The sequence below is a fragment of the Corvus moneduloides genome, chromosome 1 (assembly GCF_009650955.1).
Source record: "Corvus moneduloides isolate bCorMon1 chromosome 1, bCorMon1.pri, whole genome shotgun sequence".
Lineage (NCBI taxonomy): Eukaryota > Metazoa > Chordata > Aves > Passeriformes > Corvidae > Corvus > Corvus moneduloides.
Window position 1 is genome coordinate 49,775,166 of NC_045476.1, and position 19,335 is coordinate 49,794,500.

At 37.6% G+C, this 19,335-nt stretch overlaps 1 protein-coding gene across 5 annotated transcripts in view; it reads left to right on the plus strand.

Moving 5' to 3' along the window:
* OSBPL3 (oxysterol binding protein like 3) overlaps nt 1-19,335 on the plus strand; it is an 87,986-nt gene that overhangs the window by 40,049 nt on the left and 28,602 nt on the right. For 2 of the 5 annotated variants that reach the window (XM_032109451.1, XM_032109462.1), the window contains exons 3-13: nt 487-729; nt 6,877-6,996; nt 7,208-7,261; nt 7,478-7,591; nt 8,352-8,522; nt 11,885-12,011; nt 12,846-12,949; nt 13,094-13,186; nt 13,778-13,934; nt 16,328-16,458; nt 19,195-19,302. In XM_032109451.1, the coding sequence (XP_031965342.1) occupies nt 637-729; nt 6,877-6,996; nt 7,208-7,261; nt 7,478-7,591; nt 8,352-8,522; nt 11,885-12,011; nt 12,846-12,949; nt 13,094-13,186; nt 13,778-13,934; nt 16,328-16,458; nt 19,195-19,302 (1,272 nt within the window). In that variant the 5' untranslated portion in view covers nt 487-636. The remainder of the gene's footprint in view (nt 1-486; nt 730-6,876; nt 6,997-7,207; nt 7,262-7,477; nt 7,592-8,351; nt 8,523-11,884; nt 12,012-12,845; nt 12,950-13,093; nt 13,187-13,777; nt 13,935-16,327; nt 16,459-19,194; nt 19,303-19,335) is intronic. The other 3 variants (XM_032109469.1, XM_032109479.1, XM_032109487.1) reach the window with 3 other exon arrangements.

Here is a 19,335-nt window from a genome sequence, read left to right on the forward strand (position 1 = left end):
ACTCTTTCACGTACAGTTTCCTTTTTCCTTATAACCTGAAGGCATGCTTACTTGTTTAAATTATCAAGGAACAGAGAAAAAGAGACATATTTTTGATTACATCATCATTTTTGGAGACATTTTATTAGATATTTTCTTGTCACTTTCAGTCTATTTTGGGCCGTTTCATATAGATAGTTATTGTTTTCTTTGTGTGTCTTTATTAATTTTTAAAATTAATTTAAATCTGTAAAAAGATGCTTGATACTGTACTTTGTCCTCTGAATAAATAGCAACAATTATAATGTTTTTAGGCTCCAAAATTAATGTCATTCCTGTTTGAGACTTGCAAATTTATCTTAAAGTGATTGTTGAATTTATTTCTTATAAAATACAGTAATGTGCTCAGCTTGTGTTACCAAAGGTTTTATTATGATTCATGCTAGAGCATGGCAACAAGAGACAGCATCTGATAACTTGGCTTTTTGTTTTTCTTTTCCCTTTTAGGAGTGTCCTTGGGATACAGATCATGCCACTGGACTGCATTTGGGTAAAGAATGAGTTCAGTGTTTCTCTGAGGAGTCTTCCAACACATTTTCCAAATTACCTTTTAATGGTGTTCTAAGTGAGCTTATGTGAAACAAATAGTATTGGATCATGAGTGAAGAAAAAAACTTTGGTGCATCCCAGAAAATGTTGTCTCCTTCAAGAAGTACTAGCAGCTGCTCCTCCAAGCAGGGAAGTCGACAGGTACTTCTTTCACCAAACTGAAAGGATTGCTGAGATTGGCGGTTACTTTTTTTCTTGAATACCTGCAAATCTCTTAAATCCTGTTTTCTTGTTGCTTACTTGTTTTATTTCATCACTTCTTTGCTTTCCTCACTTTTTTTTTTTTGTTGGTAGCAGCATCTTGTTTTGAGTCAAATGCGTTACACACATTACTGAATAGCAGGCATGTGTAAAACTGGAATGCTAACAGTGCATTTTGATTTCCATCTTATTGTGTGTATGGTGTCTTCATAGTGAGATGGAGCTGCTGTAGCATCTTGTTCTCAGTGGTTTGATCCTGAAATCCCAAATCTTTTCTGTTAGGCACTACTTTTGTGGTAGAATATTGTGTAACTGCGCTGTTTATTTCAAGTTTCCAAGGAAAGGTGTGCATGCATGTGTGAAAGATAATTCATTTTTCATAAACCTGACACAGGGCTTCTTTGAATGCCCATGTGTGCTGGTTGTTGCTGCAGAACTGTAGATAGGAAAATGAGTATTCATGTAACATGCGGCATCTGGGTGCCAAATGTAAAGGTTGCTTTGTTTTCTGCAGAGATTATGCTCATCTTTAAACCTCTCAGTTTCAAAAGATGTGTCTACAAGTGTTTGCACCTGACAGGTGAGGCTGCTGAAGACAGCTTTGTTTGTGGGCAAGAAATGCTCACCTGCAGCTACACTGAGAATTAAACTTAAATGTGCTCAATCCATATTTGCAAAGTCATGAGCAAAGTGCTCAACATAAACTTTTATCTGTACAAGTGCTGGCTTAGTGGAGCTCTTGAAGCTGCCTCAGGCTGAGAATTTAATTGGAATTGAGCATCCCAATCCCCCAAAAGGTTTGGAGTCCTCAGCTGTGTTTTGAAACAGCACCTGCTCTTCTAGGACTTCTGGCCCTGTTCATACAGTTGGCAAGGCAGACAAATGTCTGAACAATTTATGCCTTTTAAAGTGCTGTGCTTGTGAGAAATGCTGTGCATTTCCAGTATAGTGAACAGTGAAGTCTTTGCTCTCAGGGTGTCTTTTTTGTTTTCCTGACACATTATCTTTTATATCCTCCGTATGAGATTACCTTTGAAAAGTGTAATTTAAAAGACTTTTTAAAAGGCATTGTCTGTTCAACAGTTCATGTCTATAATGTGTTATCATGTAGTATTTAAATAATAAGATTTACATGAGTATGACTAAATCCACTGGTGTGTAACACAGCCGATATAAGGAACCATACTTATGCCATTTTTTTGCCCTTTCCATCTGTATGTTAGTTTAAATGACAGTACTTTAGGTGATCTATTAACAAAACAGCAACAATCTAAAGTTGTATGAAACTGTTAAAAGTCCCCTAATCAAAAAAGGACCACATATGCAATAACCTTCAGGAGCTTTTTGTTTGGATTTGTTTGGGTGTTTGTTTCAAAATCCTGGTAGAATAGTGAAATGTAATGCTGTTACTGATACTTTTTTATTAATAGTATCCTGAAAGTTTAAATTATGTTGCTGGGTACTGTGCAGGTTTGGGAGTGACACGCTATGGTTTTGGTATTCTTCTCTTCATATTCCAGCTCCATGGAGGGCTTCTTATTCCTCCTTCAAACACTTGCAGCTCTTGCGCTTGTGGCTTGTGGGTTAGCGACAGAGCTGCCTGACAGATGCTTTTCTCTGTGCTGCTGCTCTGACACAGCACTTCTTTGAATCTGATTAAGTAGAAAGAAATTCTGAAAATTGTAGGGGGAAGGTGAGTTGGAGCAGGGGGAAGCTTGCGCAAAAAATAGCAGGATCTGCATTTTGAGTCTCTCTTGGTTTCCTAGACACAGACTCTTATTGCTGGTGTATGCCACACCAAAGAAGTGACCTGAGGTTGGGATGTGGAAGCACAGTAGTGCCAGGCTGCTGTGTCTGCTAAAGTTACTTACATGTTGGTGTGCTGTTCGTGTGGGGCATGACTCCTGTGATGCAGAAGATGAGCCACTGTGCTAGAAAGGAGTTGACTTAAGCAGGGCTGCAGGACTTTGAGGGATCTACTCCTTGCTTTGCTACATTTGGTGCCCGTTTCCTGCCCGATGTAATACATTTGCTGCGTGAACTGAACAGGTTAACAGTTAATCCTCTTCCACTAAGTTCACCTGCACTTTGAAACTGTATGAAAAGTTGGAGGCTACTGCCACTTCCCACCTCTTTGCTTTTCTCTGCCCCTCTCCTTCAGTTATGGAAAGGAATCTCTTCCACAGAGACACAACTCAAATTCAGTTTTGTGAGGAAAGAAAACCAGTGTTATCTTCCTTAAATTTAAATTGATTTGTGATCAAAAGAAGGTATGTTGTGCTAGTTATTTTTAAATCTGTTAACTAACTTTTAAAGTAGATCCACTAGGGAAAAGCTTTGTGACAGGAGAACCATTTTAAAAAAACCTCATGTTCCATAAAAGAAAATTAAATCATTTCTGACAATTTTATGAACCGTAGCAAATGACTTAGTTGCAGCTGATGCCAACCCTTATCCTCCACAAAGCAGGTTTCTATTTTTGGCACTTTAAAATATTTGGTACAACTGCCTGCATTTTGCACTGGAAGAAAGTCTGGCACTGTCATCTGTTTTGTTCAGGGAGCTGCAACTGCAAGCATCAGTCTGAGAGCCATTCAGAATCGTTACTTCATACTTTCCCCTGAAATAATTTGCCTTAAGGAGCTGTATGGTGCCGAGTATTGCAGAAAATGAGGAGGCTTTTATTTTATCAAACAAAGAAAATTAATACATTTACCTAATGATCTACTTACCTCTGAAGACTGAAGTCTGTGGGTTTTTTTCCTCAGCCATAGACCAGGTATGGGCCAAGGAGTGTGTACAGGGGGATTTTTCAGTGCTGATCTGAAATGAGCACCTCTGGACCTGAGAAAAGTAAAGACTTTGTTTCTCCCTTAGCCTCGAGTGAAATTTCTTCCTGGGCAGCAAATGCACTGTTGATCGTTTTGTGCAGATTTTGGCCCATAATGATGCAAAATCTTTTGTAGTACTGTAATCTTAAAACACAACCTATTTAGACATCAGACGTATGCTAGAATTGTTAATGCCATTCATCTGGGAGTTTTGGGCATTTGGGGGGTGGGAGGGATGTCATTGGTTTTTTTTTTCAAGTTAGTGCCATGTTTTGGGCTATCTCTTTCAGTTCCCTATTGTGGGATAAGAATCAGCAAAAGGGAGTGTAATCTGAATGCTTTCAGGAAGTCCTGTATCTCCAATTTGCTCCTCTGCTATTTCAGAGGGATGGGTAGAGAAGATAATTGACCAGCCTGACTCATTTGCCTTCATTTTAGAGAGTAAGCAGTTTTCTTTCACTTCTGCAGCTGCTCCCAGGAATAGCCAGCTGACGCTTTTTCCTCATTCAGTGAGGTGTCAAATCTCTCACAAAACGAAAAACCTGATCAAGATCTGTAGGGTCTGGGTTGAGCGATGGATCCAAAGCAGTCAGTGTTTTTGAAAAATGTGTTTGTTCAGGTGGGGAAGGTTGGATTCTTTTGGAAGGGTGTATATGGAAGAGGACCAGTTTCTGTTATTGCATCATGGCACCTTGCATGTATCCAGCAGGCCCCCAAACTGTTAATTCTGTGAGCTTTTAAGAAGATCCATTTCTAATTCAACTAAGCTACCTTTATGTACAGCTGACAATTGAAGTGTGAGGTTCCCAGGGTAGAGAGATATGTAGCAGACTTGCCTTCTACCTGAGATTTGGCAGGCCGTCAAGACTGCTTGAGGGGAAGCAGTGCTCCCACTTCACCTTTTCTTCCCATTTTCACACTTTTTTATTTGAGAAGGCACATTGTAGGCCACCTTGCTGACCTGAAGAACTGTGATAAATGTGACTTTCCTGCAGGAATGTGAGAGACACCTTGTGTCTGGACTGCAGGAGAGGTCCAGGCAAAACTGGAATTGTAATGCAGGGAAGGTTGTATTCTGTATTTAAAAGTTTGATCAAAACTATTAACAGTCTTTATATTCCAGATGGGTGTAATGGTTGAGCTATTTCACAGCTGATTCCTTTCTCTTCACCTCATATACCCAATAGCATGGGTCTGTCTCATTTCAGGAGTCCCTTTCTTTCTAAGCTGATCCTTATAGAAAGATGAGGCTCCGTGGTGACTCACTGCAGCCTTTTTGAGTACTTAAAGGAGCATATAGAAAAGAGAATGAATATTTACACAGTGATAGGACAGGAGGGAATGGTCATAAACTGAAAGAAAGGAGATTTAGATTAGCTGTTAGGAGATTTTTTACTGTGAAAGTTGTGAGAGAACTGGAGCAGGTTGCTCAGAGAACTTTTGGATGCCCCACCTCTGGAAGTGTTCAGTGCCAGGTTCGATGGGGCTCTAAGCAGCCTGGTCTAGTGGAAGGTGTCCCTGCCTGTGGCAGAGGGGTTGAAACTTAGATGATCTTGTAGGGTCCCTTCCAACCTGAGATAATCTATGATACTGTGAATCTTCCTTGATTGAGATCAAATTTCTGCTTGTCTCTCTGCAAGGTTCTTCTGGCTAATTTCAAGAAGAAAGAAACAAGACCATAAACACAACATTTTTCATAATCTCGCAGCTGTTCCTGTTAGTTCTTAATTAGAATTCTATAACAAAATACGTTCCCTTGTAAAAATTTTGATTAGGACAACTGCACTTTTGACTTGTGTTGAGGTAGTACAACATCATTGGATGGTCTGTAAGGTGTTGATTGCCAGGAGCTGCTCAGCCCCACATTTCTACTGCTTGTAGCCTGTTGTGTGGTCAGTGTTGGGAGACTAAACTCAAAACAGGAAAGCAGAGCAGCTTTCCAGTTTCTTATATTAAATGAAGCACAAGGAAAATAACAGAGATATAATGGAGTGCCACCGATAGTGTGGTGGAATTAATAGATGCCTTTTCAAGATGGTTTGCTTGTAATGCCTTATTACACAAGTAATGAGCATATTACCTGATGTAATTTTTTTCTGGGTTTATAGAGGTGACGTTTAAGCCTTCTGAAGATGGATAAATGAGGACAGCTAGCACACTTGCTGATTTTTTTTGTATAATTTTGTTTCACTTTTCAAGGTTTTTTTTATCCAGTCAAGTTCTTTTTGGGAATACTTCCCTATGTATCTTACAGGGAGCACCATGAGTACTTACCTACCTGGAATAGTTCTCTTTTCCCTAAAGTGTTTCACACATGTCCTTTTTGTTATTATACTCTGTGTATTAAAGTATTCTTTATCTTTTTGAAATATAAAGGGATGGTACTAGCACATACCATTTCCTGTCAGTTATTTATAATTCTACATCTGCCAAATCCTGGCAATAAATAATTCATGAGATCTCTGAAATCTTGAAACACATGTGACATTGTCATTTGTAGTTGTTCCATAAATAAAAACTGTAAAAATACTGTGAGATTTAGTCTCTTCTCTGTTATATTGCTGCAGGGTCATTCATTTAAGAGTTCCTGGTGGCAAAAGATTCTCTTTTAATTGGAGTTGTATCTGATGAAGGGTGACTTCTATTTTTCTTATAGTTTCCATTCATGTCATGTTCCTCATAGTACTTGAGTTACTTCCCTCACTTTTTGATTTGTTTTTAGTTTAGTTTGATTTAATTTATTTTATTATTTTTACTTTAGGGAGGCTGCAATTTGTACCAAACAAAACCTTGAGTTACTGAGTATGGGCAAAAGAGTTTTATAGAAAAAAGGTCTTCATTTTCAGTGTCTCATTTTTTGCTTCATAACCTACAAAACCTATCCTTTTAACATGGGCTGTTTCTGTCTCTGATGACAGAAGGTTTTCTGCTAAATTGTGACTGTTTGCTGTGGTTATGCACTGTGTGTATGTACATGCAGGAGAAGATACATATAAAATTCTGGCGAGCACATAAATTCAATGAAGGATGTTGTCATAAAAATTGTGTTTTGTTTAGTGATGTTGTTTCTATCAAAATTAAAAAGAACCATATCTCTCTGATGATATGTAACGAAGTGTACAGATGGATCCTTGGTTATATTTCAACATCAATTGGGTTTTGTCTTTTTTTCTTATAGCCTTCTTCTTCTTGAATCTCTCTTTACAATTCAGTTCTTTGGAAGAAATAAGATCTACATTTGGATTTTCTGTTTAAGCAGGACAGCTGGGAAATTGTAGAAGGACTCCGCGGAGCAATGAATTGTACCCAGGAGCCACAGAAGCAGGAGGGCTGCTTGCTGAAAAAGAGGAAATGGCCTCTGAAAGGCTGGCACAAGGTAGGAAAGGAATGTGTATCTGAAAGCTTTATGCCACGTGAGTGGGACTTACTTGGTGTGGTTTTGTGACAAAAGGGTTACAAAAAAGCAGAGAAAGTATTCTCTGAAAAAAAGAAATGGAAGTGGGGAGGATGTGGTTTTGCCTTTTTTCTGTTTGTGGCCTTTTTTGTGTGTTTTGTCTGTTTTTAATTCTCTGCATTTCTGGTTACAGAGATACTTCTTTTTGGACAGAGGGATTTTGAAGTATTCTAAGTGCCGAGCTGATGTAAGTGATCAGAAACCCTCTAAGGCCATTTTATATAGTAACACCACTCTTTTATCCAAAATAACAATAATTCCCTACTGTTGGCAATGAGAAATAGAGTTTCAGCAGTTCTAAACAGTAGGTTGAGAGGGGAAGAAACGCTGATTTCAGAAGGTAATATTTATCCTTTTGCTTTCGTCTGGGGTGATTGTGTTTTTACTTTTTACATTTTTGCAGATAGAGAGAGGAAAACTTCATGGCTGTATTGATGTTGGACTTTCTGTCATGTCTGTAAAGAAATCAACAAAATGTATAGATTTGGATACAGAAGAGCAGATATACCACCTGAAGGTAGGCCTTCAAGGTTGTTATAACCTTGCTCCCAGACTAATAACATTAATTGTGTAGGGTGGAGCCTTTTTTTTTTTTTTGATGGCAAGAGGTTTGTTAGTTACACTAATAATTTTTAGTTTCAGCAGATTAGTTTACACTTAATAACTTGAGAGGTCTTATTGTACTGTTTTAGGGCCCAGAATCAGTAACCCTGTTCTGAACAGAAACCTCAAAGATGCCTCATGTTTAGCTGCGCTTTTTTCACTTCTTACGCAAGTGCTTTTATTTTCAGTAGTTGTATCTTCGTCCTTGTCTTATCTATAGGAAGTATTTTCCATGGTCAAGTATGGAGATTTATACTTGTGGAATAAATTGTTTTAAAGTACATCACCAAAATCAAATTTCTATTTGTAATTAGTTAAACACTGACCTAGCTTTACCAATGGCAATTAATAAATGACAAATTATATGTGTGGGGCTTTATTCAAATTGTAGGGGGGTTTTTTTATCTATAAGTTGTTCTAGGATTGTGTTCTGCATTGGAAGGCATAACTACTAACTGTAGTTTCTCTTTTTCCTGACTTTATCTTGTGATTAATTTTCTGTCATGCCTAAGCCCTTACAGTGTGCATTTTGGTAGGAGCATCCTTAGAAAAACTTTCCTGATACTTTGCCAGTAAAGGTCAGCCAGGTTAGCTGTCTAATGAGCACAATATACCACAAATTCTTTGTTAGTTATTTCGAATGTGAATGTTATCAACCCTGAAATTTTGTGTAGGTGAAGTCTCAGGAGCTGTTTGATGAATGGGTAGCAAAACTTCGCCATCACAGGATGTACCGTCAGAATGAAATCTCCATGTTTCCTCATGACGCCAATAATATTTTCTTCCCTATGTCTACTACTACGGACTCTGTCCCTGGTTTCTGTGATTCTACTCCAGGTAGAAAGGTAATAGTTTTTATTTATAAATAATGAGCTTTCATAAAGAATTAAATTAGTCTAATTTGTGTTCATTAAATAAAGAGCATAATGGAAGTTTGTGGTGGCACTTAAGTTATGTTCTAAAATGTCAAGAGGAAAATTATTTATTGATTTACACCCAAGCAGTTTCCTTTATGATGCTATTAATTTTATGTAGTAGTTTTTCATTATTTAATCTAGTAAATTGTATTTTCACAGTGAATTTCAAAACTGTATATTGAGTTAGAATCCTCATAAATTTTTGGGACATATATCAGTATTTTTCTGATATGTGCTGGTGAATATTAGTCACAGAAGAGTACTCAGCTAGGTATTTTTTTTCCCTTTAGCATTTTGTTGTATATGCTTTAGCTAATAAACCCTTTCCCCTTTTACATGAATGAAGCTGACTACTTAACTAAGGAGTATATAGGAGTTATACAAGAAGCCATCAACTGGGACCACTATTTATATTTTTAACTGAGGCAAAAGCATTATTCATATCAGTCCAAGGGCTGTGCTGTAGGTGGATATGGGGTCTAGATGGGTCCAGTCAGCAGTGTACTTCTCTTTTGGTAAAATCTGTGAATTGGTTTCACAAATGACCTGACAAATGCTCAGTCCACCCCCATAAATGGCCTCTTTGCAGTTTCATGGACGAGGGTGTTGGTTCTGTGCCTGAGCACAGCCTCTGTGCCTTCAGCTGTCTGTACATTGACTGGCTGACCTACACCCAAAGAAGGTCTTCTGCTCCAATGTAGAATCACTGGTCACTTTTGAGAATCAAAAAAAAAATGTTCTGTGTTACTACAGTTGAAATGTAGTAACTGTTTCTGTCAGCTCCAGAATGACTCCTAAGCAGCTCTGCCCTCCTTGTTCTCCTTCTAACTAAGGCTTTCTTTTCCCTCGTGTAATTACTTTATGATCTGAGTAGGCTTGTTCCCCAATACCTGCAGTTCATCACTTTATCCTGTAACTGAGTATGAGTTTTAGCACACACACAGATGTGTCTGAACAGCTTTTTGCTCGTGGTCAAGAGGGAGGGGACGTGTGCGAGCGGGCAGCTGAAAGAACAATAACACACCCTGCGGTAACAAGGCCATTCTGCAGAGAGTTGTCTGCACGCATTCCTTGTGCCAGCAGCTCCGTGGCTCTGACAGCCTGCTCTCCTCAGGCACTGTCTGCAAGGGAATGGCAAAGCTCCTGTGGCCATTTCATTATTTTCTCCTGAAAGACAGCAGGGATAGAAGTGGGGAAGGATATCAAGGGCAGAAGAGGAACATTGCAAAGTCCATGATATATTTATGCTGGTGCCCTCAAAAAACCCCGAAAGACCCAAACCGAACAAACCTATGTGACCAGCATATCTTAAAATCTATGCTTACTGTGAGGAAACTAACCATTTCTTCTTTGTCATGAAAGACTTTAATTCAGACTATTAGTGCAGATTTGCACTGCAAAGAAGCCCTGCTTATTTTCATGTGAAAAATAGAAGGGGATAGTTCTTAAGCTGCAGTTAATCACCTTAGCTGTGCTCAAGCTAAATGGAAGTCTGCCAATTTACACCAGCCTTAGCTTGGTGTTAGTTGATATCACTCCAGCACTTAGGTTATTTTGAGAAATATATATTGAGTGAACTTCAGGTTTCATTTTATTTGCTTTTAGCAACACCTGGTCAGTTTTCACATCTTTTTTTATTGTGGTTGAGAGACAGGTGTCTGTATATGCACATGTTTATGTGGAATCCTTGGATTCTAAAGCTTAGCCATACTGATCCAAAGCAAAACTCTGAAAACTGGAGCTACACAAGCTCTCTCTTGTCAATTCTTGGCAATCCCTAATTCCTTCTTTCCTCATGCTCATGTCACTTGTATATGAGTTCTGGAAAAGTTGGTTACATGAGGCCGATTTCTGAAGAGATAAATATGGAATTGGTTCAGAAAATGCCAATACAATTGCCCATCGTTAAATTCAGTTTACTTGTGCTTTTAAAGATGCTGAGATTATTATCTGGATATATATGTGTGTGTGTATATATATGTATGTCTAAATAGATGACTAAAGCTTGTACAGCTTTATGTAGGAATAAGCCAGCTAAGCTGAGTTGATTAATTTAAAAACAAGTGTGCTCATTGATGCTTACTGCTATTGCATACTGACGCAATACTGAATGACATCACATGGATAGTGCATTTCATTTTATTCTGAAGCTCAGGTTGGTGGTCATGTTGTAAATTTAAAAAGGCCTACTAAGAAAGCTGCAACTGACTGAGATGTAGATGAAATTTCTTATTAATAGATATTTTAAATTAGTACTACTGGAGTTCTGATGTAAGGTGAGCAGGAGGTAACAAAGTTTGTAAATTGTATGCTTCAGAGAAGAGCCAAACAATTTTGTCACCTTTTCTCATAATCAGTAAAATGACTGTGTAATGGCACTAAGATGAAACAGTTTAAAACTGATTTTTAACAAGATGTTGACAACGCATATGATTTGTGCATCTTCCTGACCTGGGTATTATTGAAAATGAAAGGTTTAGTAAGGTGTAAAAATAACTAACTATAACTAACATAATAGTATTGAATGGCTACTATTTGTAGTTACATGAGAGAAGAAAACAGCATTATAGGCTACAATCAACTGGTAACAGTACTGGTAGAAATTTCTTCCCACTGGAAGCTATTTAATTGTACTGCTCAATTAGCTCTTATGCAGAATTTCCAGCATCTCTTGAAGCATCTGATGATGGGCACTGCTGAAATTGAGCTAAGTTTGAAAATGTTTACTGAGGTGTTGTCAAAGGGTAGTCTTTACCCAGATGAGGTGTATGGTCATCCCTGTATTAAGGCCTGTTGAGCCAAATCCATGCTGAAGTCACTCAACCTTGTGTAAAATTTTAAATGACATCTAGTATATCTTGCTTTTTCACTGAAAAATAGCTTTAACAAATGTATGTGTTACATCTAAGTTACTTTTGGGGCTTCTTGGGGGAGCGTGGAGGAGGAACAGAATGTCCGAATTTGGTACCTTCAGATATGGTACTTTAATTGTTTTAAGTTGACTTAATTTATGCAGAATGTTGCCCTTCCTCCAAATTTAGTTTTCAGCAAATTTTCATGGTCCCTTGAGTGTTTCTACTGCTTGTGGACAGCAGTTATGTTAGATATCCTGGCATTATGCTCAATGACTATATACCTAGTCTAGATCATACACCTTGTTTCCCCTGCGTGTAATTGATGCCTTCAGTCCTTGTCCATGACCATGGTCCTCAACTGTTGGTTGTTGGAATTTGTGCATACAACATTAAAAAATTGTGTGTTAATAATTCATTTGTTCTTCTTTGGAACAGGCAGGCAGCTTGACCAAACAGAATTCAGTGTCAACTGGAGGTAATTTGTCATTTTCTTTTTCGAGTAACGAGTCCAGGATTTCATCTTGGCTACAGTCTTCTGAAGACATGGAAAAATGCTCAAGAGGTAATGATATTTGAAGAAAGCTGAAAGTAGCCTAATATTTCCCCTCGTTTTTCATAACAATGAGAGTATTATACACTAAGTAGTCATTATGGTTAGAATTTTCTCTGAAACTGGAGGAAGGAGAGAGGTGGTGGTTGATTAAGTGGTTACTGACTTGTTTGCAAAAGAACTGGTGATTTTGGATGTGGGGGTATCAATTGTGGGCAGCTCTTCAAGGAACCAGTACATTTCAGTACATTTTCTTTTATATAGGAACATCACATGCAGTAGTAAGATTTGAACATCCTTAGGCTGGAAAAAGGGAAGCATCCAAAACCTAGTAATTTGAAAAGCACTAAGTCTTTGTACTTCAAAGTCACCTTCTGCTTTCATGCTTTCCTAAGAGCATGAAGATCTTTCTCATGTTGGCAGTGTCTGTGTGATATTTATTTGTTAAGTTTCTACCTACCAGTGAGCTTCTTCTCTAATACAGAGGAGCCTCATCTCTAGGTCTGAATGCGCAATTCAGTGTTGATGCCTGTGGCATTGTTACCCTCACCAGGAGGAGCTCTGACAAATCTCAAACTGCAGAAATTATCACATTATTCTCATTATTTCTGCAGCCAACTAGGAAAAGATATCATGATCATTATACACACCATATAGGTGCATTTCAGTATTTTGAATTTGAACTCGAATATAGGATACAATCTCTTTATCTACCAGTCTAATGCTTTTAGTCAATGAATAACTTAAGCTAGCTGCAATCAAAATAGGACTAACCTACAAAGACAGAAAACTGTCAGTGTGTCTGTTACTGTAGGGCAACTGAAAATATTCTCTTGTTCCAAACAGACCTCTCCAACTGTCACACATATTTACTGGAAATGAACCAGCTGTTACAGAGCATGGATGTTCTTCACAGGACATATTCAGCGCCTGCTATAAATGCTATGCAGGTTTGTTGTTTAAAAACAAAACCAAAAAGCATTTTCCCTTACAATTCCAAAAAATAACCCCAAATCTTAAAGAATCGAGGTATTTCTTAGCTCTGTTAGGTTTATGGCAGTCTCTGTTGTTTTTGTCCTGTGTGTTGTTAAAAGGTTGGACCTTTTGAAAGCCCGAAGAAGGAAAAGAGAGCACATAGGAGGTGGCGATCCAGGGTTGTTGGGAAAGAGGCTAAAGGAATGTTACAGGTAACTTCAGTCCTTTCAGAGCCCATCTTCCTCCAAACCTTAGTTATTGATCACTTCTTGGCATGACCAGTTAAGGAAATACAAATCCTTTCTAAGTAGTGTCCTGTGTTACTCATTTTAAGTGGTAATATATCAGACAAAACACAAATGTGTTGTCATTGATATCTGCAATAGAACCTGTCCTGTTACCTTCAGGACACTGGCCATGTTTTTTACCCCTGTTTTCAGTCTGTCTCTAATTTTTTTTTTTTTAATCAGAACAGATTACTGCAAATTCCCTAGCTAGTTTAGTGCACATTTGCATCCAGAGGCCATGTGATTAGATATTTATAAGTGGGGGAAAATAATATAGCATGTTACCTTTGTCAATGGGCTTGCTTCTCTGAGTTTTGGCAATCTCCCATTATGGGATCTTGGGCCAAGTTATATCTCTGGTTTCATTTGCCAGGTGTCATCCATTCGAATCTTACTGATAATTGATAGTAATTTTTTTCATTTTTGGTGTCTGCAACATGTAATCCAGGTGGGTACAATAAAACAAAATTTTCTTTACAGTTAATAAAAACATCACAAATTACTGTCTACTTACAGGTGCCTTCAGTATTTTCTGCCCCTATGAGACTGCATGCTTCCAATCCAAACTTATCTACAATAGATTTTGTAGAGGAGAAAAATTACTCTGATGGCTCTGAAACATCATCAGAGTTTACTAAAATGCAAGAAGACTTGTTTCACATTGCACATAAAGGTAAATGAAATTGTTTTTCATAAATGGCTTCATATCATCCCAGTTTAGATAATGATATGACTTCTGCGAATGCTTCCTCTTTAATGTTTAGAAAAAGCAGAAAACACCCTTCCTTTAATTTCCTTGAGGAATTGCAAGTGTTGAGATCTTGAGTCATTTGAAAAAGGGGGCTTAATCACCACTTTTTAGGGTTTTTATTTAATAGAGAACTACTTGTTTTATGTGCTAAAAGCCTAGATTCAATTATTTTTTGCCAAAAGGTAAAATACCTAAAATTGGTTGCTAGAAATACAGCAGACTGTACTCTCTTGTTTGCATGCATATCCGTGCATATGAGCACATTTATGTTTCTATATTCTGTGTGCTTCACTGTAGTTCAGAGTCAACATTTGTTGGTGATGCAAGGGTTGCTATGGTAGTAACCTATTTTTAGTGAATACAGAAGAGTAAATCATGCAAAGCAGCCAGAGGGGGAGCTTGACTAGAAATATTTCTTCCCTCAAAATCATTTTTCATTAGCAATGCTTTGTTCCATCACCCTTGCACCAGAAACATTTTTATTGTTTAAGTGATCTTGGTGAGGGAGGCACTTACGCATTTATAGCTGAAAGGCTTTTGGGAGTATTGGCTTTGTCCCCTTTGGCACACAATAATGGTTGATGTTATCAATAAGCATTCTTCGCTTCTTGTTCCCCTTTAGTGCTGATGTATCTTGATTCTGTTATGTAAGGAATGTATCTAAGTAGTAAACTTCATAAAGTCAATGATAGTCAAAACTGACGTATGTTTTCCAAAGAAAGAAAAGAAGTGAGGGTGGGACCCAGTTGGAGAAGTTGCTGTTAAGCTGAGCAATGAAATCACCTACTCAAGATCATCTTACTGGAATTGTCTGTGACAGAAATTTTGTTTAGGTTGATCCACAGTGATTTGAAGGGACAATTAACTTGGTTCTATTGACTGCAGAATCATTTTACTAAGAGGATAAAGAATATTTTTCTAAAGTTACTTAATAGCACACCCCTTCCAAGAAAGAGTAGTGGAGAAAAGCTTTGTGTCACCTTTTTGATACAAATTGAATAAAATGTAACATTATTAGTTTAGTAGGTAATAATTCTTGAAAAGTAGAGTTAGTATACAACATATTAAATGTCATTGAAGGTCATTGAAAATTCTGGTCATGTTATCTACATATAACAGAAAGCCTAACAGAATAGATCACAGGGGATATGTCTCTCTCCCCACCCTGTGATACTGTTAAAGATTTCTTTGGATAGTATGAGAATTAGCTTTGGTAATGGTTGGCAGTGTTGGAATACACTTTAAGAATAATTTTTCAGAAGACTAAATTAAGTTACATAACTCCTCAGGGAAATGATGGTTCAGGTTACCTCAGAGTGGATGATTAGGAGAGAGAAGTATTAGGAATTCCTTATTGTTTCCCTTTTTCATGCATCCATGCTCAGATTTTCTATCTTCATTTCCCTGTAACTGGATTCATTTGTGCATTGTCAAGTCTCATGACTGTATTACAGGGCTTGATTAGGCCCTCAGAAATCCTCTAATACTCCAGTCAGATGAATGTTGAAAACCTACGTAAGCAAATACTGCTCAAATAAATTTTTATTCCTTGTGGTTAAAGAGAAGATGAAATGTCTTAATGGTAAAAAAATTCCAAAAGCATATTTCCCCTATAAAACCCCCTTTAGTGATTTTAAAATTGCATGATCTGTTGTCTGATTTAAATGTATTGGGCTGGTGATAGTGCCTCAGGAAGGAGTAGAAGTAGCAGCATAACATGCACATCACTCAGGATCTGACCCTCTGAGTCACTAAATCATCTAACAAGCTGAAATTTCTCTAGTACAGGAAGAGATAACAAAACACAATACCACAGTTGACTTACTTGTGGGGAAACTACTAACCCTAAGCTGTGGCACAATATGTGTTATAGCTGCCTTTTTTTTTTTTTTGATGACTTTTTTTTTCTATTTGATTTTTTTTCTTTCATCTCTTCTTCTCCCCCACTGGAATTTAGAGAGGAGTATGGAATAGAGTCATGACCACCTGAAGATTCAAGCTAATTGGGAAACAAAAGCAAGTGAAGAGCAGATGTGGTTAGTTAGCCTTGCTGCCATCTGTCACAAATAATCAGAGTAATTTTGACTGTGGCTAATATAGTCAACACAGTAGCCTTCACCATAAACATGTCTCTTACTAAAAATCTACCCTATAACCTTGATTAATATTACTTGTTTTTAGTAACCCACCCTGGAACTCTCAACCTAAATTCTTGTTTCTGTCACCATAAACGATGCTTTGAGTTTTATGTAATTGGTGCATATACAATTGGTAGCAGCTGTTTTTAACTGTCACTTTTTACAAAATGGTTCTAGTTTACTTCACCTTGAGGTCAGCTTTCAGCACCATATCTACAGAGAGAGAAAAGCTGAAGCAGATGCTGGACTATGATGCATCCTCATCTCCATCTGCACAAATAGTGGGCTTGAAGAATGCCTTAACATCTGTAAGTGACATGCTGAAGCTCACCAAGCTTCATTGTCGTCAGATACTACTTGTAAATTTCAGAGTAGTTAATTTTTGTTTCCTTAGTGTCAGCTCTGTGCTAAAATTTGCAGAATTTAATTGTAGTAAGTTATTATAGATTGTGTTTTTCAACGACTCTTCTAAATGTTAAAGGTATTTTCAAATCATTGGAGTTTAATAGATGGATTGATTTAGGTATGTAGTGTAATCTGTATCACTCGATGTTAAGAATCAAAGGGCTGCTCTGTTACTGTGAGTCTACTTTCTTTCTAAACATGCTACTACTCAGTTCTGATGGGTTGCAGGTTTCCTTTCCCTTTTCTTTACCTAAACAGCACTTGAATATTCACTGTATGACTTAGCATAAAATAAAGGTGAGAGTGGCTGAATGCTCTCAGCTGTCCTTTCTAGTGCACTACAGAGCTTCTCCATGCTGCACCAAGACACTGCAAAGCAAATTCAAGTACAACTGTTTTATGTTGACTTCCAACCTCAATTATCTCTCAGTCCTCTAAAAGCAGCAATGGAGTTCTTAGGGCAGAGTTCTAAGTGACAAAAGATGGTGCTCGTTAAAAAGGTGGGGGGTTGGTTGGTGTGCTGTATGTAATTGGCTGAGACCAGAACTTTTCATCTGGGTCATGTTTGAACATGTCAATCAAATTGATCTGATTTCAGAGCAATGAGGGCTGTCTTTACCATGGCCTTAAAATTTCAGTGTTTATTGCAAACACCACATCAGAGGCAGAGGAGACTCTCTGGCACTGATCAATGTGATGTAGATCATCCTAGAATTATTTCAGTATGAAAGCTTCCCTTTGCTTTACAAAATCTGCATGTGATTATAGTTTTTAAGTGTATGACATGCCTCTTTGCTTAAACCTTTAGAGGCTGTGATGTCTTCACAGTATTTAGAGAAAGTTGAAGCCTGTTGCATAATATCTGTACTCATTCACTTGCATTTCTTTGGTTTTGGCTTTCAGATGTTCCACATCTGATATTTGAATAGGTGACTTTTATTTTTCCAATGTTATTTGTCTACCATTTTATATCAGAAAATCAGTTTTAAGACTGCTGAACTCAGTGAACACTCAGCTTAGCATGAATCACTTTGTTTTCTGGGCAGTGAAATTTGGTTGTCCATCTTCATCCTGTACATGTCTTTAAAAATAATTCTTTTAGGTCTTATCTGATACTTAATTAGTTTTGTAGCCCATCCAGAAGTCATCTGTGAACTTCGGCTGATTCAGCAAGGTAATCACCTATGAGGGCTCTTCTTAATCTGCAGTTCTGTAATGTCATGATGCCAGCAGAAATTTTCTTATCCTGTACAGCAGAGATCCTGTAGGAGAATGGAATGAGCTTCCTTTGAAGATGTTTGGAAGCATGGAGATGATAAACTTGACATATTTTTAAGACTTCCTTGCAAGAGAGTCCTGTGTTAATGACTTTGGCTTAGTGTTTGTTGTTGTTCATTTTAGTTTGTTTTCTCTACAGGAGGAACAAAAAAATCACTCACAGGTTGAAAGCTATCAAACATAAGTCTGTTTTGCTCCCATCAGCCTGGCAGTAGAAGAAAAATGAACAGATTTAAAGTGGATAAGCCACCACAAAATTAGCATATCTGCCTCTGCTTCTCCTTCATTAAGATAGCATTCTTGACCTACACACATTCTAAGAAAAGGAAATACAGAACGGGAAAAGATACAATATTTCTGATTTGGGGGGAGGAAGAAGACAGCGGGAAGAAAATATTTTGTAACAAATAATGAAAATGGGAAGATGCATGCTATTACAGGAGAACTGTTTTGCACTTACCTGGTGTTGAGGATTTAACACAGTGCTGAGCACTTGACATACAAGGGATATATACCTTTATGGCAAATTCAGACCACATATAGGTAAAGCCAGAAATAAGTTTTCTCTACTCCATCATCACACTGAGCTTACTGTCTTTCCTGCCACCAAGAGAATTTTCAACAAAAATTACTGCCAAAAGCAGAAGCATTTTTGGGATAAAGTGGATGTGTAAACAGCAGGGTTCTCCACATCCTGGTATTGATTCAGATCACTAAAATGGAATGTAAGTCTTCAGTATTGTTCCAAAATTAGTAACATGATATTTTGTTTCAAAGGTAGTTTCATTGCAGGGTTACACTCTCTTCCTACATGTCTAGTCTAATTGACATGTATCAGATGCACCCAGAATAAGTAAATAACATGTAACAAACATGAGTTTGCAGTAGAGGCTTTTTATTCTGACCATTGCTGTTATAATCTGATAGGAGACAAATCATACGTGTTACCTGTGTGAATTTGTGTCTTATTTCTCTGTCACTGGAAGGCAAAGGAAACTGCCAGTATGGGAAAATCAAATGGTTTTGGATGTGGCAAGAACAGATGTTGAGGGAGGCTATGTTGGAGATGGGAGTGAAGGAAGGGAGCTTGAAAAGAAAAACATCCCTGCCATCTTTGACTTTTTTTCTGCACTTATGTCTCTGTTTCCTCAAACTGGAAAAAAACAGTTTTAATTTGAGAGATAAGGAGTAAGGTTTGAAGCATTTATAATAAATGATTTGCTGAACCAGTAAAAAAATGATGTGGTGGTAGTGTTTTATACTGCACTTTAAATAGTCTTTGCCCCCTTTTATACAATAAAGCCACATTCAAGTTAGCTGAGAGAACTTTATATGCCCAATATTTTTGTTAAATATTCCAGGCAATAGCACAAAACACAGATCTTAAAGACCGGTTACGCAGAATACATGCCGAATCTAAGATCATTGATTCAGCATCTAATGCAAAATCAAGTCCAGATTTGGTGAAGGTGGGTATGGATTTCCTCTTTCAGTGATGTCCA